The 18,322-nt window shown below is 50.3% G+C and overlaps 1 protein-coding gene and 1 pseudogene across 5 annotated transcripts in view; one reads left to right on the top strand and one right to left on the bottom strand.

Annotated features, from left to right (window-relative positions):
- The first annotated feature begins 2,251 nt into the window (after nt 1-2,251).
- On the top strand, nt 2,252-2,427 carry LOC129672259 (ATP synthase subunit ATP5MJ, mitochondrial-like; annotated as a pseudogene).
- A 702-nt stretch (nt 2,428-3,129) lies between these two features.
- Nucleotides 3,130-18,322, bottom strand: part of Xylb (xylulokinase) — a 33,851-nt gene continuing 18,658 nt past the window's right edge. For 4 of the 5 annotated variants that reach the window (XM_055601569.1, XM_055601571.1, XM_055601573.1 and 1 more), the window contains 11 exons: nt 17,252-17,333; nt 15,647-15,687; nt 14,970-15,085; nt 14,058-14,173; nt 13,366-13,439; nt 11,907-12,003; nt 9,578-9,636; nt 7,611-7,698; nt 7,358-7,478; nt 5,985-6,079; nt 3,130-5,166 (listed from right to left, as the gene is read on the bottom strand). In XM_055601569.1, coding sequence (XP_055457544.1) covers nt 5,135-5,166; nt 5,985-6,079; nt 7,358-7,478; nt 7,611-7,698; nt 9,578-9,636; nt 11,907-12,003; nt 13,366-13,439; nt 14,058-14,173; nt 14,970-15,085; nt 15,647-15,687; nt 17,252-17,333 — 921 coding nt within the window. In that variant the 3' untranslated portion in view covers nt 3,130-5,134. The remainder of the gene's footprint in view (nt 5,167-5,984; nt 6,080-7,357; nt 7,479-7,610; nt 7,699-9,577; nt 9,637-11,906; nt 12,004-13,365; nt 13,440-14,057; nt 14,174-14,969; nt 15,086-15,646; nt 15,688-17,251; nt 17,334-18,322) is intronic. The other variant, XM_055601570.1, reaches the window with a different exon arrangement.

The raw sequence follows: 18,322 nt of genomic DNA, 5'->3' as shown, positions 1-18,322 counted from the left end.
GCTAAAGGGAAAGAAAGACAGCACAGGGCGCTGGCACAGGCCCGGGATTCCAGAATGTTATTTCAAGCTGACAAATCAAATAGCTGAGCCTGTAGCACTGGCGACTAGCATCTCGCTGTTGCGAAGTGAGGCCTTTAGCGCTAAGGCAGTCCTCTTATGCTTCTTGCTTCAAGAAGTCTGCCCTCTGTGGGCTGGATATTGCGATTTCTGCTTTCTGTGGGCTCTGTATTTGGACTGCTGCTGCCCACTCCACTCTTCGGCGTTTCTGAGCCGCCAGTTTTGTGCATGTCTCCTGAACAGGACAGGAGCAGGGCGGTCTGCACACTGTCGGGGAATTCCTTTCTTTCAGTGGTGGCTTCCAGGTTCTCACATTTACTGACTGGACTCGTGCTAGCACTTCTGTTTGCGGTGTGCACAAAGCTGTACCACTCGTTGCTTGATATTTGATCTGTTGCCTTTTCTTTGCACGTTGAGGGAGACTTGCATTTTTAAAATTTACTTATTGTGTACCTATGAGGGTTTATGTACCAGCACCTGTGTGGAAATCAGGGGACAGCTTGCGGGGGTCAGTGCTCTCCTTCTGTCACATGGGTCCCCAGGGATGGAACTCAGGTGACAGAGCCTGGCAGCAAACACCTTGACCCATCCCCCTCGAATCGAGATTTGCACTTTTTCTTGCTTTTTAAAAACTTATTATAGGGGGCTAGAGAGATGGCTCAGAGGTTAAGAGCACTGACTGCTCTTCCAGAGGTCCTGGGTTCAATTCCCAGCAACCACATGGTGGCTCACAACCATCTGCAATGGAATCTGATTTCTTCTTCTGGTGTCCATGAAAACAGAGTGTTCATACACATAAAATAAATAAATAAATCTTTAAAAAAAACTTATTATATTGATTATATAGTTGAATGTTTGTTTTGAGACAGTGTTTCTCTGTGTAGTCCTGGCTGTCCTGGACTCACTTTGTAGAGCAGGCTGGTCTAGAACTCACAGAGATCCACCTGCCTCTACCTCCCTGAGTGCTGAGATTATAAGTGTGTACCACTGCATCGGGCTATGATTACAAGGTTTTTAATACTCATGTCTTTAATGGTACTGAGTAGTTTTATAGCTCAGCTCTCCCTTCTCATGATTGAAGCCTCAAGTATCTGCTTAGTTTCGGCTCCTCGAAACTGCCTGTGTGGTGTGTGTGACAACATGAGTGACAGGAGCTTTGTCCTCTCCTTGCCCCTCCCCTGTCCTGGCTGGCTTTGGAACTCTCAGCTGAGGGGCTGCCCAGATCAGACTGTCCTGTGGCCAGGTCCGTGAGAGACTGTCTTGATGATGGTTCATGTGGGAGGGACTGGCCTAACTGGGCAGCACCGCTCCTAGGCCTGTGTGTCTGGGCTCTATAATCAGTGTGGCTGAGGAGCTGGAGAGATGGCTCAGTGGTTAAGAGCACTGGCTGTTCTTCCAGAAGACCCTGATTCAATCCCCAGCACCCACATGGCAGCTCACAACTGTCTGTAACCCCTGTTTCAGGGCATCTGACACTGTCACACAGACATACATGCAGGCAAAACACCAATGTACACGAAATGAAAAAAATTATTTTTTTAAAAAAAGAAAAGAAACATAGCTGAGCATGAGTTTGTGATGAGGCCAGTTAAGCAGCATTTCTCACAGCTCCTGCCCTGACTTCCCCCAGGGATCACTGTGACCTGGAAGGGAAAGTGAAATTAACCCTTTACTCCACTAACTTGCCTTTGATCAGTGTTTATCACATCAACACAAAGCAAATGAGGACATCTCTCACTCCAGCCCTCACATCCTGCTCAGGTGTCCCCATCCAAGGAGGGCGGCAGCTGACCTTAGAATGCCAAGAAGCTGTGAGTAAACCTTAGTCGTGCTCAGGCACGACTAACACATTCTCTCTGCATCCTTGACACATGGATAGCTTAGCTACACAGAGCTCAGCATCCTTTTGTCATTAACTCACACTAGGGGGAGGGGCACGCACACTGCCAACGCACAAGTGTGAAGGTCAAAGGACAACTTGCTGGACATGGTTCTCTCCTTCCATGTGGGTTCTGGAGCTTGAACTCAGATCATAAGTCTTGGCAGCAAGCCCCTTAGCCCACGGAGCCGTCTCATTCGTCCCATTTTCCTTCATCCTCTGACAATGTTCCAGGGAGTCCTGTGACCTTTCCTAGCCTTGTTCCTAGCCTGGAGTCTGGTGTGGCCTGTGGCCTGTGGCCTTGGCTGTACCAAGATGCTTCAAAGCCTTATTAAGAATGTCTGGGTCCATGAAACCCCTCTATACGCAGGAAACTTGGGTAGGAATAAGACTAATGAATGACCTTTACCCTATATAAAACCAGGGCTGATGATAAAAGCAGGAAAGCTTTAAAAGGCTCCGGCCCTTCACCTGCCCATGGCCTTCACTAACCACTCTCCGATTCCACTCGAGGCAAATCGCGTCGACTGAACTTAAGTAAGCTGTGTTAGACGGGAACATGGAATGTGGATGGGCACTTGGGGGTACACCATGGAAAAGGAAGTTCTGTTCAACTGCGACCCTCCTGTGGAGAAAGCTGACTGACAGCCTGCCCTTTCTTTTGTAAGAGATGGCACCTCTTGGGCCTAACGACTTCACTTTTACATTCACACACAAAACGTGACTGTTACACAGTATATGTTGTAACGTTGTTATTGTTTTCAACCTTTATTTCCATTTTATAGGAAGAGCCGGTTTTCCTGCTTGTGTGTCTGTGCATCATATGGAGTATGGAAGAGGTCACCAGATCCCTTGGGACCAGATTTCCAGACGGTTGTGAGCTGCTGTGTGGGTGCTAGGAATTGAACCCAGGACCTCTGGAAGAATGGTCAGTGCACTTAACCTCTGAGCCACCTCTCCACCCATCCCTGCTCCCCTGCTGCTTTTTCTGATGTTGGCTCAGTAATATACAAATCTGAAAACACTGCTAGAACACATCTAAATTACAAGGGAGACTTTGAAGATGGTTTCTGATAAGCTGGCAGTACACCTCAGAGAGAGGGCTTGCCCAACATCTTCAAAGTCACAGGTTTAAGTCCCAGCACTGCTAAAGGGAGGGGAAAGAGGGAAAGGGAAGAGAGAGTGATTTCAGGTGTTTTCAAATTTTTGTTTTTATTTTGGGTAGTTTTAAACATCACCAAGGATCCTGTCTTTCGTTTTTGACAGCTCTAATGTTCCAACATTAGCCATGTTGTCTTTCTGCATCTTTATTCTTCTCCTTTCTTCTCTGGGGTCTCCCTGAACTTCCTGCCATATCTACCTCCTCTTTGATTAGTCTCCATGTCTGTCACAATGCTATTCTTCTGTTTAGTCGCTCTCTTGAGGCTTGCTGTCTTTCCATTTGTATTTGTCTTTTAATTTGTCACCTACGGTGTCCTTTTTTTCATCTACAACTGTTGGATTTACGGTGCGAAAGCTCTATGTTGGAATGTCATCCTGTTTACTGTTCTGTGGTCCCAGAAGCCTTTGCTGTTGGTCCATAGTGTAAAATCTCTGTCACAAGCAACATCCCAGTGGCCGTTTCCTTCCATGTCCATTGTGGGTTTGCTGTGATCAAGATGGCTGCTTGCTGCTTCTTTCCCCCTCCCACACTGAGCCTTCCCTTCCAAGGAAGTGGCTCCGCATGGAGACACACTGCTCTTCCAGCCTATGCTTGCTCCCTTTGCCTTCCCAGCAGTCACTGTTCTGAGGCACCTGGTCTCATCTTGCCACTGTATCAGATCTGGTTTAAAACAAGTCCTGAGCTCAGCGCAGCCAGCTGTGTGGCAGAGGGTGATGCAGGGATGAGATCCCAGGGGAAATCCGAGGAAGAAACAGAGACATATAAGGTAGCCCAGGAGTGAAGGGGAAGGAGGGAGGAGCCAGCATGTGCTCAAATACATAGGACGCTAAAGTGAGGGTCATAAAGTGTGCCGAGTGAAAAGGAAATCTAGGCTGGAATGTGGTGCAGCAGGTCATGTTTGCCTAGACATATGAGGCCACGGGTTAGATCCCTGGTATTGCCTAACCCTGGGAGATGGTGGCAGGAAGATCAGGAGTTTGAGGTCACCTTCAGCTGCAAAGAAGTTCAAGAGCAGCCTGGGCTACAGGAGACCCCTCCCCCGAAAAAAAAGAAAAAAGAAAAAGAAAAGAAAGATGCAGGGTACAATGGTGCACCACTTTAATCCCAGCGCTTGGGGGAGAAGCAGGTGGATCTCTGTGAGTTTGAGGCTAGCCTGGTCTACAGAGTGAGGTCCAGGACAGCCGGGGCTACACACACACACACACACACACACACACACAAAAAAAAACCCTGTCTCAAAAAAAAACAAAACTAACAAAGAGAAAAGAAAAGAGAGAAATCCAGAATTTAAAAACTTCTTGCAGAGAAACACACAATTTTGTCGTCATGTGAACTGCAGGGAAATAGGGAAGAACCCCACAGTGTTTATCCTGGAGACGGCCCGGCCAGGTCAGCTGGGAGAAGGTGCAGGAAAAATGTTCACCAGGCCCATGAGGCTCATCTTGAGAGGGAAGTTAGAGCAGGTGGGTGTGGGGTGGGGGAGGATGAAGGGCAGAAGATGGACAGACAGGAGAGGACCCTGGGAAACCACAGAAGCAGGGGGTGGAAACAGCTGAGAGGGGGACAGGAGGGGAGAAGTAGCTAAAGTCTGTTTGCAGGGAAGGATGGAGGGAGTGGTCCCAGTGTGGTGAGGTGGCTGAAGGTAAGGGCAGAGGAGTGGTCAGAGTCCGGGAGAAGGCTGTCTCTCTATTTTGTTGCTGAAAGAGAGTTTCTGCCTTTGGAAGGGGACATGATTGTCTCTGGTGGCCATACTTTACACTCTGTGTTTTCCTGAATGAAAGAGAGAAAGGGAGAAAATGCTTTCCCACCCCAGGGCACACAGCCCACGTCTCCAGGGAGTTCTGGCCTCAGGATGGTCCAGAACAGGACAGGAGCGCTCCACTGAGTCAGCACAGCCCAGACCTGCTGGACCAAACAAGAGGACAGGTGCCACCTGAGCGTCTGGGCAGGTGGGAGGGTGACACCAGCAGGGTGCCTGGGCCCTCAGAAATCATTCCAGAGGTCCCCGGGCCCGAGACAAGATTCTCTGTTCAAGTTCAGCATATCGAGGGAGCAGGGCCTCGTAGACCTGGAGGGGCAGAAAGAGCAGCTCATAATGGGGAGGGAAATGTCTAGCACCCCTGTTTGCAGCCTGCAGTTTTAAGAATGTAAACTCTGGAGCTGGAGAGATGGATCAGTGGCTTAGAGCACTGGCTGCCCTTCCAGAGGACCCAGGTTTGAGTCCCAGCACCCTTATGGTGACTATTATGGTCTGTAACTCCAGTTCCAGGAGATCCAACACCCTCTTCTGGTCTCCTCAGGCACCAGGCACACACGTGATGTATAAACATAGATGTAGACAAAACACTCTTACAAATAAAGTAAATAAAAATTTAAATAAATAAATATGCATTTGTAAAACATATTCCAAATTTCAAAAACCTAGTGCAAAAACAGTATGGATTATGACATCAGTAATTCCTCTAAGCAGTTACATGTTAAAATGAGGATACTTTGGATACATTAGACTGAGTAAGACATATTGTTAAAATTAATTTTGTTTCTATTTTCATTCTTGAAAAATGAGATGCTGGGGAGATGGTGCACTGGTTAGGAGCATGTGCTGCTCTTGCAGAGGACCCAGGTTCAGTTCCCAGCACCCTTGGCTTACGTATGCCAAGGATGTAATTCAATAGTCAAGTGCATGCTTCGCATGGGCGAGACGCTCAGTTCAATCCCCAAGGACTGTGGAGTTGAGGGGTAAGGTGAGGTTTCCTCTGCTTGAGTATAGCAGGTCTAACATAGATGAGGAAAAAAACAAAACAAAACTTACCTTTTAACAAAAAGAAAAAGACCCAAAGCAGAATGAGAAGACAAATTCTAAGAGAAAATCCAATGGCATCTCACCTGGGAAGCTCCTGGACTCGGCGTGGCAGCCAGGCTGGGATGTGGGGCTGATTTCACCACCTCTGAAAAGGACACACCCGTCCCTCCTGCGAGGCCTGGAGGGGAAAGGTCATCTCCCATGTGTGCACACCACACACCGGCTGTGACAGACACTGCAGCGGTGATGAGACACGACCAGGCAGGGCAGCTCGGCAGCGGGCACCTCAGCGTGCACAAAACCCAGGCTTCAGCCCAAAACAAGAAAGCCCAAGTGCTTAAGCTGCAGTTGCCCAGCTCAGAGGAATTATTAAAAGTCACTGACAGCAAAATTGCTAAAAATACTTAAAAGGTGTGAATATTTTTTGTTGTTGTTGTTATTCACATTGGAGAATGGCAAGCTCAAGGCCCTGTGGAATCCAGAATGAGTTTAAAGTCAACCAGGATGACTTAGTGAGACCTTATCTCAAAACAAAAAGTATAATAAAGAGGCAGACAGACAGACAGAGAGGTACTTCTGATATAACCTACCAAGCACAGAAAAGCACAAGGCCTTGGATTCAGCTCCCAGTACAGAAGTAAGGAATAAGAATTTTGGAAGTAAAGCTGGGCGCAGTGGTGCACACCTGTAATCCCAGCACTCAGGGAGGCAGATGCAGGTGGTTATCTGTGAGTTCGAAGCCAGCCTGGTTTACAAAGTGAGTCCAGGACAGTCAAGGCTACACACAGAGAAACCCTGTCTCAAACAACAACAAAAAACCCAACCTCTCCCCCACCAAAACAAAAACAAACAAAGGAAGTAAATGATCTTGCTACATGAAGTTGTATGAGGTGATGAAAAGAGAGGAGTGAGGATAAAAAGGGTTCGTTATTAAGAGAGCAGCACTTCCACCATTCTCTTTCAATGTTGAAAGAAACACCAGCCTGTGATCCCAGCACTGGGGGAGGCAGAGGCAGGTGAATCCCTGAGAGTTCAAGGCCACCCTGGTCTACAAAGGGAGTCCAGAACAGCCAGGGCTACACAGAGAAACCCTGTGTTGAAAACAAAAACAAAAACAAACAAAACAAAACAAAAATCAAAGTTTAAGTAGTTGTGTCGAGAAGTGAAAAGTAAACAGGGAGAGAATGAACCCTACGGGAAAGGAGCCCTGCGGTTCTTGGCGGGCAGGCATTCCCTAGCGGCCAGATGGCAGGGTGGAGCAGCCTAACCCCACCTGAAATTTCAGGGAGACAGCCACCAGAGCCAGGACCCCGGGGAGCTGTCCATGGTTCTGGACTACTCGGCTCTGAGGCCTTCTCATTGTCTCAATGTCTTGCCCTTGACTTCACCCACAGCCCCTGCCTTCCTCTCCATAGCTGTACAGACCTACACCCGTGCTGCCCTTAAGCAGGCTTACGGCTTTTCCGGTCTCTCTTTACAGGGCTTGACTCTGATAAGATTCATGCAGTTTGAATTCTTCCTCCCTTTCTCCACTCTCGCAAGAGCATACAAGACAAAGGCTATGGGTTCATTCTTGCCTGGTGGGAGGGAGAAAAATGAGACTAACACTCCTGAGGCTCCAGGGTCCCCCAAGCTGGGAATGCATCCTCTCCTTTTCCCACTCTTCTCAGCAAAGTGTTGCCTAAACACTTCCAGAGACATTTACCTACCATGAAAAGCTCGGTATGCGGAGCCCACGCAGGCCGAACTGGTGGTGTCTATGACATACACAGGGACCCCAAAAACATCTGCAAGCACCTGGGGGACACAGAAGCTGGAGTGGGTGAGTTGTCACTCAGAGAGAGGATTTAGAGCCTTCTAGGCTCTCTTTCCTCGTGTCTTCTAACGCCTTCCATTCAACCACAGCTGCCTTAAGGATGGTCAGCCACGTGGAGCTGGTGATGGGACTGGATGACCTGGAGGAAGATCCCAGGAAGGGCTACAGTCTCCAGGCTGTCTCTGGACCTTTAAAAGACGAGATCCTATGACAGAGCTCTAGCCAGCCTGAAATTTCCTGTGTAGCTGAAATTTCCATCATCTTCTTGCTTCAGCCTCCTGAGTGCAGGGACTACAGGCAGCACCGCCATGCCCTGTGCTTTTTCATACTATATAGTCCTGGCCGGTGTCACATTATTTAGGCCAGGCTGGCCCACAGATCCACCTGCTGCTGCCTCCCAAGTGCTGAGATTAAAAGTTTGCACCAACACATCCAGCCCCCTGTACTTTTGTGTGTGTTTGTGTGTGTGGGGGGGGGGGAATCCTCATGTGTGCAGGTACGTGTGGAGGTAAGAGGTCATCTGGGGTCTTCTTCAATCACATCACCTTACTGTTTGAGAATCTTTAATTTGGCCTCCAGCTCACAAACGGCTAGAGTGGCTGGCCAGCACTCCTAGAGACCCTCTGTAAGGAACTCCAGGTTTGCAAGCAGCGAGGCTCCGCTGCCCAGACTTCTCTAATGGCAGTAACAGCTGCTCCCAGGCCCTCAAGTAGGGAGAGTCGCTGGTCCCAGTTTACAAAACAAACAAACAAACAAACAAAAAAAAAAACACCAAACACAAGATCAGGCCACAGAATCCCACCAATCCCTGAGCTTGCTCCAAAATCAGGGCAAAAAAAATCCTTCCAATCCTGAGGCACCCCAGAAAGCTCCACCCCACCAGCAAGAAACCCTATATAAGCCTGCCTCTTGCTCTGGCAGACGACACCTCTGGTGTCCTTCCCAGAAGTCCCTTGTGTGAGGTTTGTTAGATAACGTGACTTTGTGGCATTCCTTGGTTCCCAACTGCCCAGACACTTCTCCTCAGAGCTGCAACACTCTTGTCCCACTTCCCCATGGACCACCAAGACTTAAATTTTTATTAGTAATCTGAACTCAGGCCCTCATGTTGACATGGCAAACACTTTACCAACTGAGCCATGCCCTGCCTTTTAGCTATTTATGTCCTGGGGTTTTGTTTTGTTTTGTCAACTTGGCACAAGCTAGAGTTATCTGAAAAGAGGGAAACATGGTTGAGAAAATGCCTCCATAAAATTAGCCTGTAGACAAGGGGCATCTTCTTAATTGGTAGTTGACATGGTTAGGGCCGCTCCTGGGCAGGTACTCCTAGGTTCTGTAAGAAAGCAGGCTGAGCAAGCCATAAGTAAGCCAGTAAGTAGCTCCCGTCCACAGGGTCCCGCACTGTTCCCCACCCTCACATCCCTCAGGGATGGACTTAGAACCTTCAGGAGAAATAACCCTTTTCTCTCCAAGATGCTTTTGCTCACTGTGTTTTATCACAGCAATATAAACCCTAACTACATTTATTTATTTTCTTACTTTCAGTGCTGGGAATCAAACCCAGGACCTCGAGTGCAACAAGAGACATGATGGAGAGCTGAGAAGATGGCTCCTTCAGCTATAGGTGCTATATGTGCCCAAGGACCTGACTTTAATTCCCTAGAATCCATGTGCAGCACATGCCTGTAACCCCAGCCCTGGCGAATCAAGTCCCTGGGGCTGGCTGGCCAGCCATCCTAGTCAAACCTGTGAGCCTCGGGGTCAGTGAGAGACTCTGTTCCGGGAAATAAGGGGGAGGAGGAAGACAGCTCGCTCCCAGATGCGCAGGAAGTGGCGGGTGGTGCAGGCCACCACACGTACCTGCAGGATGTCCTTATTGTGAGATGCTCCTCCCGTAGCCAGAATCTTTGACTTGGGCACTGTAAGACAGAAGGTGAAAGAGAAAAGAAATGGTTGTAGCAATTCTCCCAAGGCAGAAAGGACGTCCTTCAGCCGTGGATGGTTTCTGGTGGGTCTTCCACGCCTATGGAGAGACACCAAGCTTGGCTTGTCCCACGCAAGGCTCCTCACATATAATTTGCCTGGGAATCTACAGTCCCTCTGCCTTTGTCTTTACCAGAAAAACATTTTAAAAAGAACTTGGGGTTCGGGTTTGTAGCTCAGTTGGCAGGATGCTTGCCCAGCAAGGCCCTGAGTCCACCACCACCATGCCACTTTGCTTCACCCCTCTGCCCCCCCAAAAAAAGGAAAAAACATCTCCCAACAAACCAATTCTATAAGTAATTTACTTGAAGTGATAAGGGCCTCCTATCCAAACCTTACACTTTGGTGGGGTGATGAGGAGGATGACTGGGGGTGATTATCATCATCATCATCACCATTATCTTGCCCTTTAAAAGATTTATTTCATTTCATGTGCACAGGTCTGAGTAGGTGAATGTACATATGCAAGGCTGTGGAGGCCAGAAGAGGGTGCTGGGTCTCCTGGACCTGGAGTTACACTTGGTAGGAACTGAACTCCGGTCTCCTGTAAGTGTGGCAGGCATCTACCACCCTTGACAGGGACTGACCTAGGACTTCATCTAGTCTGGGCTAGCCCCACACTCTCTATGTAGTAGTGGAGGACCTAGAACTCTTGATTTACCTGAGCTCACTTCTCCAGTACTAGGACGACAAGCATGAGCCACCATGCCCAATGCAGACCAACAAACAACATTCTATTTCACATATAATTGTTTACTTATGAATGTGTGTCTATTCTTGAAATGCCCTTTTTATTCTTACACACTATTAAAACTAAACATGATGATGACAGGCCAAGAACAAAACCTGAGCTGGCCAGTCCACCCAGCAGCCTAGACACGCACTCTCCCATGTAGGTAGTAGGCATGTGTACTTCAGAGATCCTGCTTGAGAGCTGGAGACATAGCTCAATGGCAGAGTACTTGCCTAGCAGGCATGAGGTCCTGGGTTCCATTGAATTATGAAAAAAAAAAAAAAAAAAAAAAAAAAAGGAAGAGGGGCTGGAGAGGCTGGAGAGCGGGCTCAGAGGTTAAGAGTACTTCCAGAGGTCCCGAGTTCAATTCCCAGTGCCTGCGTGGCAGCTGACAGCTGTCTCTAACTCCAGTTCCAGGGCCTTCAATGACTTCCTTTGGCTCTGCAGGCACCAGGCACATGAGACATAGACATCTTTGCAGTTAAAACATCCATACATATAAAATGAATTTTTTTTTCTTCTTGGTTTTTCAAGACAGGGTTTCCCTGGCTGTCCTGGACCTCACTCTGTAGACCAGGCTGGCCTCGAACTCACAGAGATTCACCTGCCTCTGCCTCCAGAGTGCTGGGATTAAAGGTGTGCACCACCAGCACCCAGCATATAAAGTGAAATTTTAAAAATAAAAAAATAATAATAAATTAAAAAGAATCTGCTGAGAGATGGTTCAGCAATTAAGTCACTTGGGTATGTGTCTTTGTGTCCTTAGGATTTGCTTGGTTTTGTTTTTCAAGACAGGGTTTCTCTGTGTAGCTTTGGCTGTCCTGGAACTCACTCTGTAGACCAGGCTGGCCTCAAGCGCACAGAGATCCGCCTGCTCCCACCTCCCTCGTGCTGGGATAAAGGACAAACAGCACCACACAACAGTGCTTCACCTGGACACGAGTTCTCTCGTCCAGGCTTCTTGAAGGCCCCTAGAGCAGCTCCGGTCCATGTGCGGGTGGAGACGCAGAGCTCTGGACCTGCTTGCTCAGCAGCTCAGTTCTTAGCCCTCCTTCCTCCTGTCATCTGCTTCCCCGAGCCCAGGGTCTGCCCTCTCCAATCAGTCCTGCGAGCGTCCATGGCAGTACCGCATGACCACTCTTTCCGATCAAGCTGAGAGGCCCAGTCACGGCCCGGGAACACAGCCCTCCCACCCGCATGTCCATGTCCCCAGACATGGCCGCAGACACAGGAAGACCTCTCCCGATGGCTCCAGTTCATGACCTAGAGCTCAGGTAAGCAGCGGCAGAGCTGAGAACCAGGCCGCTCGGCTCTGCTCCTAACCTGCTCACAGGCACCTGAATCACTTTCTCAGGACCAAGTCCACCCACCTCCTCCCCACAGCACCCCGTGACGTGAGATCCTTAACAGACACCGTCTCTGAACCTCTGTCCCTGCCCCTTCCCCAGAACACCCAGCTGGCCGCTCACTTACTGACTCGGTAGCCCAGGCCTTCAGCATGAATCCTCTTGGCCAGGAACTGTCCTTCAATCAGTGCTCGAATCTCCACATCCCCCGGGAACGCAGAGACCTGTCTCCAGAAAACAGGCACTGTGTGACGGCCTCTGAGTGTCCATGTGTGTCTGTGCGTGCATGTACATGTGTGTGTGTGTGTGTGTGTGAGAGAGAGAGAGATCCTATGTGAACCAACAATTTCACCTGTTGCACCTTCATACAGACACGACTCTCACAGGCATGGCTCACGCCTCACCGGTGTGCCACTCTGAGGATTCAGTGACATTACAGTGCGGTCTCAGGCAGCTAAGGGTTCAGGTTCTGACATTAACATTTCCGCTCTGACCTTGACTATCCTGTGGATCTTCCTGCCCTGTTCTTTTTCCTCACACTGTTTTTATTAAGGTCACCACTACCAAACTGGGTTGACAGGGCTTAGAACGCAGAGTAGATGGTTGATAAGTGAGAGCCATGACCTTATCCTGAGCATCCATGGTAAGGACTGTGGAACATGAAGACAGCTCTGACGGCAGTCACCGCCAGACTGGGGCCAGCCCCTCCGACCAGGAAGTAAACCTCTGACCGGTGTTGCAGAGGACTGGGGATCAATTCCCAGGACCCACATGGCAGCTCACAACTATCTATAATTCCAGTTCCAGAGGCTCCAATGTCCTCTTTTGGCCTCTGAGGTCACCAGGTACACATGTGATCCAAATACATCCATGCACGATAACACTTACACACATAAAATAAGTAAATCTGGAAAATAAGACATATCTATTGAGTGGATGAATGAATGAATGAATGAAGAACCCTACTTCCTCCTTCATAAGCTTAGGACTGTGTATGAGAACAGTCGTGTGAATCTCTTCTATATAAACAGAAACTGAACTCCACCCCAATATGAGAACCAGGATGAATTTTCTGTGCTTTTTGTTTATTTGAGACAAGAACTCTCTACATAGCCTGCTGTCCTGGAACACTCAGAGATCTGCCTGACTCAGCCTCCCAAGGGCTAGGATTAAAGGCGTGTGCCACCATGCCCAGCAAACTTTCTATATCGTATCCAACGCATTCCACTGCATGTGTAATGTTTACACCACCTAACCTATGTCCACCTGACTATTCCAGTGACTACAGTGTCCCACAGAAGTCCCCCCAACATCCACTGGGGCCACGATCATCCTCCAGCCCCAGAAACATGGTGCAGGCTGAATGCCCGGTGGGCGTGGCAGCTTGTCTGCAAGTCCATCGGAGGATGCCCTGAGCAAGCTCTGGGTTTGATTGAGAGAGTCTGTCCCTGTGAAAAAGGTGGATGAACAACCCAGAAAGACCCCCAGTGTCAAACCTGAGCTGCTACATGCACGTGTACCAGCAACACACACGCAAACATGCACACAAACCATACAAAAAAGATGCACAAAAAAGACGTAAGTACCTCAATGTTTTCTGCATTAAACCTATGACGCCCGATAATTTCAGGGGTGATCTCCATTACATCAAAATAAAAACCTGAAGCAAAACCAGGAAAGGATTAACTGTCAGTGCCCCAGAGCAAAGAACAGTTTCTCAAAAGGCTTCAAGAAGGACAAAACAAGTTAGGTCATCTGGGCTGCAGGCCTCCTCCCATCCCCTAGAGGAGCCCAGTGACCTCCTCAGTCCGTTCTCTCCCACAGGACAGAGGGGACTGGGAAGCCTGGGCTGTTCTGAGGCAACTCTTATTTACACTCGGCAGCTCAGTTGATGAAACAGCTGCCTCACTACCATGAGCGCCAAGTGAGGTATGCTCAAGGAGACAAGCCCCTTCCTCCCTCAGGATGTGGCCTGGTACTACTGTGTCTGGGGCAAAAAGCTGCTACTGAGAAGCAGCAGGGCGCAGTGGATCCTGGGACAGCCATGTCTGATGCTGCCACCAGGGGCTTTGAAGGGGCAGAAGATCCATAACCAGTCTGAGTTTTCACTCGAGGTTCATGGAAAAACAGCCAAGGTAGCCTTGTGACCCCACCCACCCTCAGAACCTGGGGCCCCACACCAGCTCATGTAGACAGAAAGGACATCCCCCCAACCACTCCACACCTCCAGCTCATGGTGTCCCAAGCCTCGCTGCCCCTGTCCACAGGCCCGGCTTACCCAAGTTTCCCTTGTTCCCTATCTCTGTGGACTGCAGGGCCTTAGAGAACTTGTTCCAGGAACAGGAAGCAGATTCATCTCGGATCTTCTCTCTCATGAGGGAGCCATTTTTAAAGCTGCAGAAACACACGCAATATGAGTTCTGGGCTCCCGGGTTTTCTGTTGTTAAGGTCGGAACCCAGGTGCCTCCCATGCCAGGCAAGGATTCTACCACTAAACTTTACTCCTGCAATAGACCCAGGGATGTTGGAAGAGTCCCAGGTAGAGGGTCTCCAGGTCAGGCTATGGGCATGGCACAGCCCATGGGCAGGGCACAGCGACCAGAATTTCAAGTATCTGAGGCTCTCCTGGGGTTCTGTGGACATCCTGGGAGGTGCTGGACCCATGCTTATCTTAGGATCTGTTTATGCTGGAGGCTGCCACACTAGAGCCCATTTAGCTGATACTTTGGATCAGCTCTCCAACGGGGCTGGGTACCAGCCCATCCAGACCTGAATTTTCTCCAATGGTTCTTGATGCTTACAGCTCAAAAGCCTTCTAAGCCAGGGAGTCTCCACCAGGAACCAAAGGCCTGTGGTCAGGACACACCACACACAGAACTGTCAGGAAGCAAGCTCTCCCCAGACCATTTGCTGAGGGGACACTTAGATACGTCAAGAGCACCATGAAGGAAATGCCTTCCTTGCCAAACCAGTGGCACACGGGACAGCGTTGGAGGCAGAGTTTGTGGCCAGCTTTGGGGGATGCTAGGTCTCAGGCTCTTTCCCAGAGGGTTCTGCTGTCAAGGTGGGAAGTCACATGCCCCTGCGGTCGTGGCTACCCAGGAGCACTTTAGTAGAAATGGCTTGGGGAGTCTGGTTGTGGCAGATCTATCTGCACCACCTCTCCCCAACGCAGAGATTGCAGGATTACCACAGCAGGGCCATGTAGTGCTGCACGTCCACCGGGTTGCAGAAGATGTGACCTTCCAGGGCAGGCATGGGCTCCCGGAGCCAGAGAAACAGGGTGTCGCTGGTGCCCAGGCTGACCTGAGAAGAGCCAAGCAGAGGGCGAGGTGTCTAGGGCTTGACTACAAATGCTCCCTCTGTCAGCAATGCCCTCTGTAGTCTCCCTGTCCCCACCCCGTCACCAATCACATCACTCCCCACACTGCAGGCAACAACCCCCACCTCCTCAGAGGCCCCCTCCCTTATTTTGTTACTCTCGCCACACCAGGCGGGTCAAGGGTCTGTTACCCAGACTCAAGCTCTCAGGGACACCATTACTGACTTTCTAGAACTTAACACAGAATCATCAAAAATAACAGTTTACCAAATGGCTTCCTTGCCAGATGCAGCAAGCCAAAGATTAAATCTTCCCACGCACCTGGGAGCTCACAGTACCCTGGCCCCTGTCCAACCCTCTGCCGCTATGCCCAGCAGACTAGTCACTGTCAAGCAGGCAGGGGTCATGCCTGACAGCAGCGAAGGGCAATGACCTCCTGAGGGAAGACAGTGGGCCGCCCACGTTAGAGGCAGCAGACATACAGCTGACACTCAGCATCCTGGTCCCCAGGACAGGAAGTCTGTAGGCGTGAGAAGTCACCTTACCGCAATGTCACCTTCCTCCAGCCTCATGCCTGCCAGGGACGCTGAGAGTGGGAGGGAAACGTGTGGTTAGCAGGAGTCACTCGGGACCCACAGAGCAAGCTGTAGTGACACCTCGACAGTGGCACAGGTGCCACCTTCCACCTTAGCCCACAGGTCAGCAAGCTGAAAGCTCAAGGAACCGAAAAGGGGAAAGGGGTCAAAGGACAGATCCCTCCAGCCAAGGCCCCTGATGGCTCCTCCCTCAGGAATACAAACTGCCACCACTATCAGGAACTCTAAGAAGGCCAGAGAACCAAGGAAAAGTGGAGGTCATGGCAAGTGACCCAGACACAGGGCTCCCAGCAGCGACCCTTCTCAGCCCTCAGTGCCCACACCACAGAAGAAAACCTGGCACATAGCTGGTGCCACCTAAATGTTGATGGAATGAACAGAACTGAGGAGAAATGGAAGAGAAACAGACACCCTTGAACTGCCCGTGGGGCGTGCTTCCAGGATGTGCGCATGCCCAAGCATGGGAGACCAGGTGAAGCTCCCTCCAGAGGAGGCGGCAGCAGGGCAGGGCAGCTGAAGCCTGGACACCAGCACAGCAAGTTGACCAGAGGGTGAAGGCTCATGAATGCGCAGGAGGAAGTCGACAAGTAGAGCCCCTTCAATGCCAACGGTCCTTTGAAGGTTCGTTAGGCAAAGGGTGGCTCTCCCTGTGCGGCTGGAGTACAGCGCACAGCATACTCCTCAGTGTGACTCAGCTGGTCTTTCTCCAGGGACCACAGAGAGGCCCTGAGAGGCCCTAAAGGAGCAAAGGCAAGGTAGAGGGTGCCACAAGAAGCAAAGCCAAGCGTACAGAGATGAACAGTGTCCTGAGGGAAGGGCTGGAGGGCTGAGGTAGAAGCTGGAAGAGAAGGGGATGGAGGTGAGGAGAGAACCACCTTCTTTCTGCCCATTAACCTTCACCAAGGCAGCACAGGCCTGAGCCCATGCCGGAGCAGCCTTTGAGGGTAGTGGGGTCAGGCCGAGGTTGATACAAAGAGCTATAATTCAGAGGGAAAGGAAAGACCCACAGAAGAAGGCTTCATCAATAAGCTGGACACGCTGGGCATGCTGGGTACACTGGGCATGCTGTCACCCGCTTAAAACCCCGGTGTTGGGGAGATGGGGGCCAATGGATCGCTGGGGCTCTACAAACAGCCGGTACAGTCCACCTGGGACTTCCCGGTTCGTGAAAAACCCAGCTTAAAAGCAGAAAGGTAGGCAGCGTGTGAGAAACGACAGATGGCTAAGGTTGGCCTCTGCTCTGCCCTGCGTCTGCGCACACAAGTGCACCAGTGAGAATCAGGTGTGGTGGTTCACCTCTGTGCTCCCTGTGCCCAGGAGGCTGGGCACAGCGATGACTGATGAGCATCTGGGCCAGCCTGGGCTACACAGTAAGCTCTAGGCTTCCAGAGAAAGACCCCATCTCAATGTGTATGTGTGTTTATGTAATATGTATATGTACACACACACACATGCACACACATGCACGCACGCACGCACACACGGAAAAGGAAGGAAGGAAGTCAGGCGACCCTGCTGGTCCTCTTCCAGAGTAACTTCTCCTGAGATACGTACCTGGGTTGTCCCCAGTGAAGGCCACCACTTGGCATCCTGGAGAGAATCCGTAGCGCTGGACATAGTAGGAAGAAATGGTTCCCTGGGGAGGAAGTGCATGTCTGTTCTGTGTGGGTAGCCACAGCCTGTTCAGCTCCCCGAAACCCAGGAGACTCCTGGCTCCAGATGACTGGAGCTGAGGGATCCTCCACATCTCGGGCGATGAGGCTGCTGCAGGCATCTGAGGCAGAGCCTGGACATCCTCATCCTTCCGCAGGTGGAGCCCAGTCCAGGGTTAGAACCACAGGCCTGCGGTCACCTGGAGGACCACCTGAGTTTGATAAACTCAGGAGAGCTAGAACATAGCAAGCTTCCACTTGTACCTACTTTGTGAACACCAAATTCCGGATACAATGTTGAAGAAAAAAGTAACAGGATGTTAGTAAGAAAGCTCACAGAGATACAGGGCATGCCTTACTCTTTTATTACTCCAGCAACTGGGCTAACAATAACCAGATAGACAAGTACACAGAACAATGTTCTAAAGAAAACTAACCTCAGGGTTAGCCTGGGCTATGAAGCAAGTTCAAGGCCAGCCCGGGCTACATGAGACTGTCTTAAGAAAATGGGGGTAGACTAGGGGTGCAGCTCAGTTGGCACACCGCTCAACTAGCATGCACAAAACAGTGGATTTGATCCCCAGCACCAGGGAACCCCAGGCGTGGGAAGGGCTTGAGAGGCGGCTCAGCAGCAGAAGGCACCTGCAGCTGCAGCAGGGGACCCGGGTTCAGTTCCCAGCACCCACATGCTGGCTCACAACCATCCGAAACTCCAGCTCCGGGAATCCGATGTCCTCTTCTGAACTCTGCGGGGCACTGCATGCACATGTACACACACATGTGTAGGGAACCACTCCTACACACAAAATAAACAAATCTAAAAAAGCATTTAACCCAGGCATGGCGGTACACACGTAATGTTATCACTCACGACACAGAGGTGGAGGGGACAGGAGTTTAAGTTCATCCTTGGCTACCCAGCAAGTTCTAGGCAGCCTGGACAACCAGACACTCTGTCTCAAAATAATAATAA

This window comes from Psammomys obesus, unplaced genomic scaffold, assembly GCF_907164565.1.
Source record: "Psammomys obesus unplaced genomic scaffold, mPsaObe1.curated_primary_1811, whole genome shotgun sequence".
Lineage (NCBI taxonomy): Eukaryota > Metazoa > Chordata > Mammalia > Rodentia > Muridae > Psammomys > Psammomys obesus.
The sequence above is the reverse complement of the archived record's forward strand: the minus strand, read 5'-3'. Positions and strand labels throughout refer to the sequence as shown.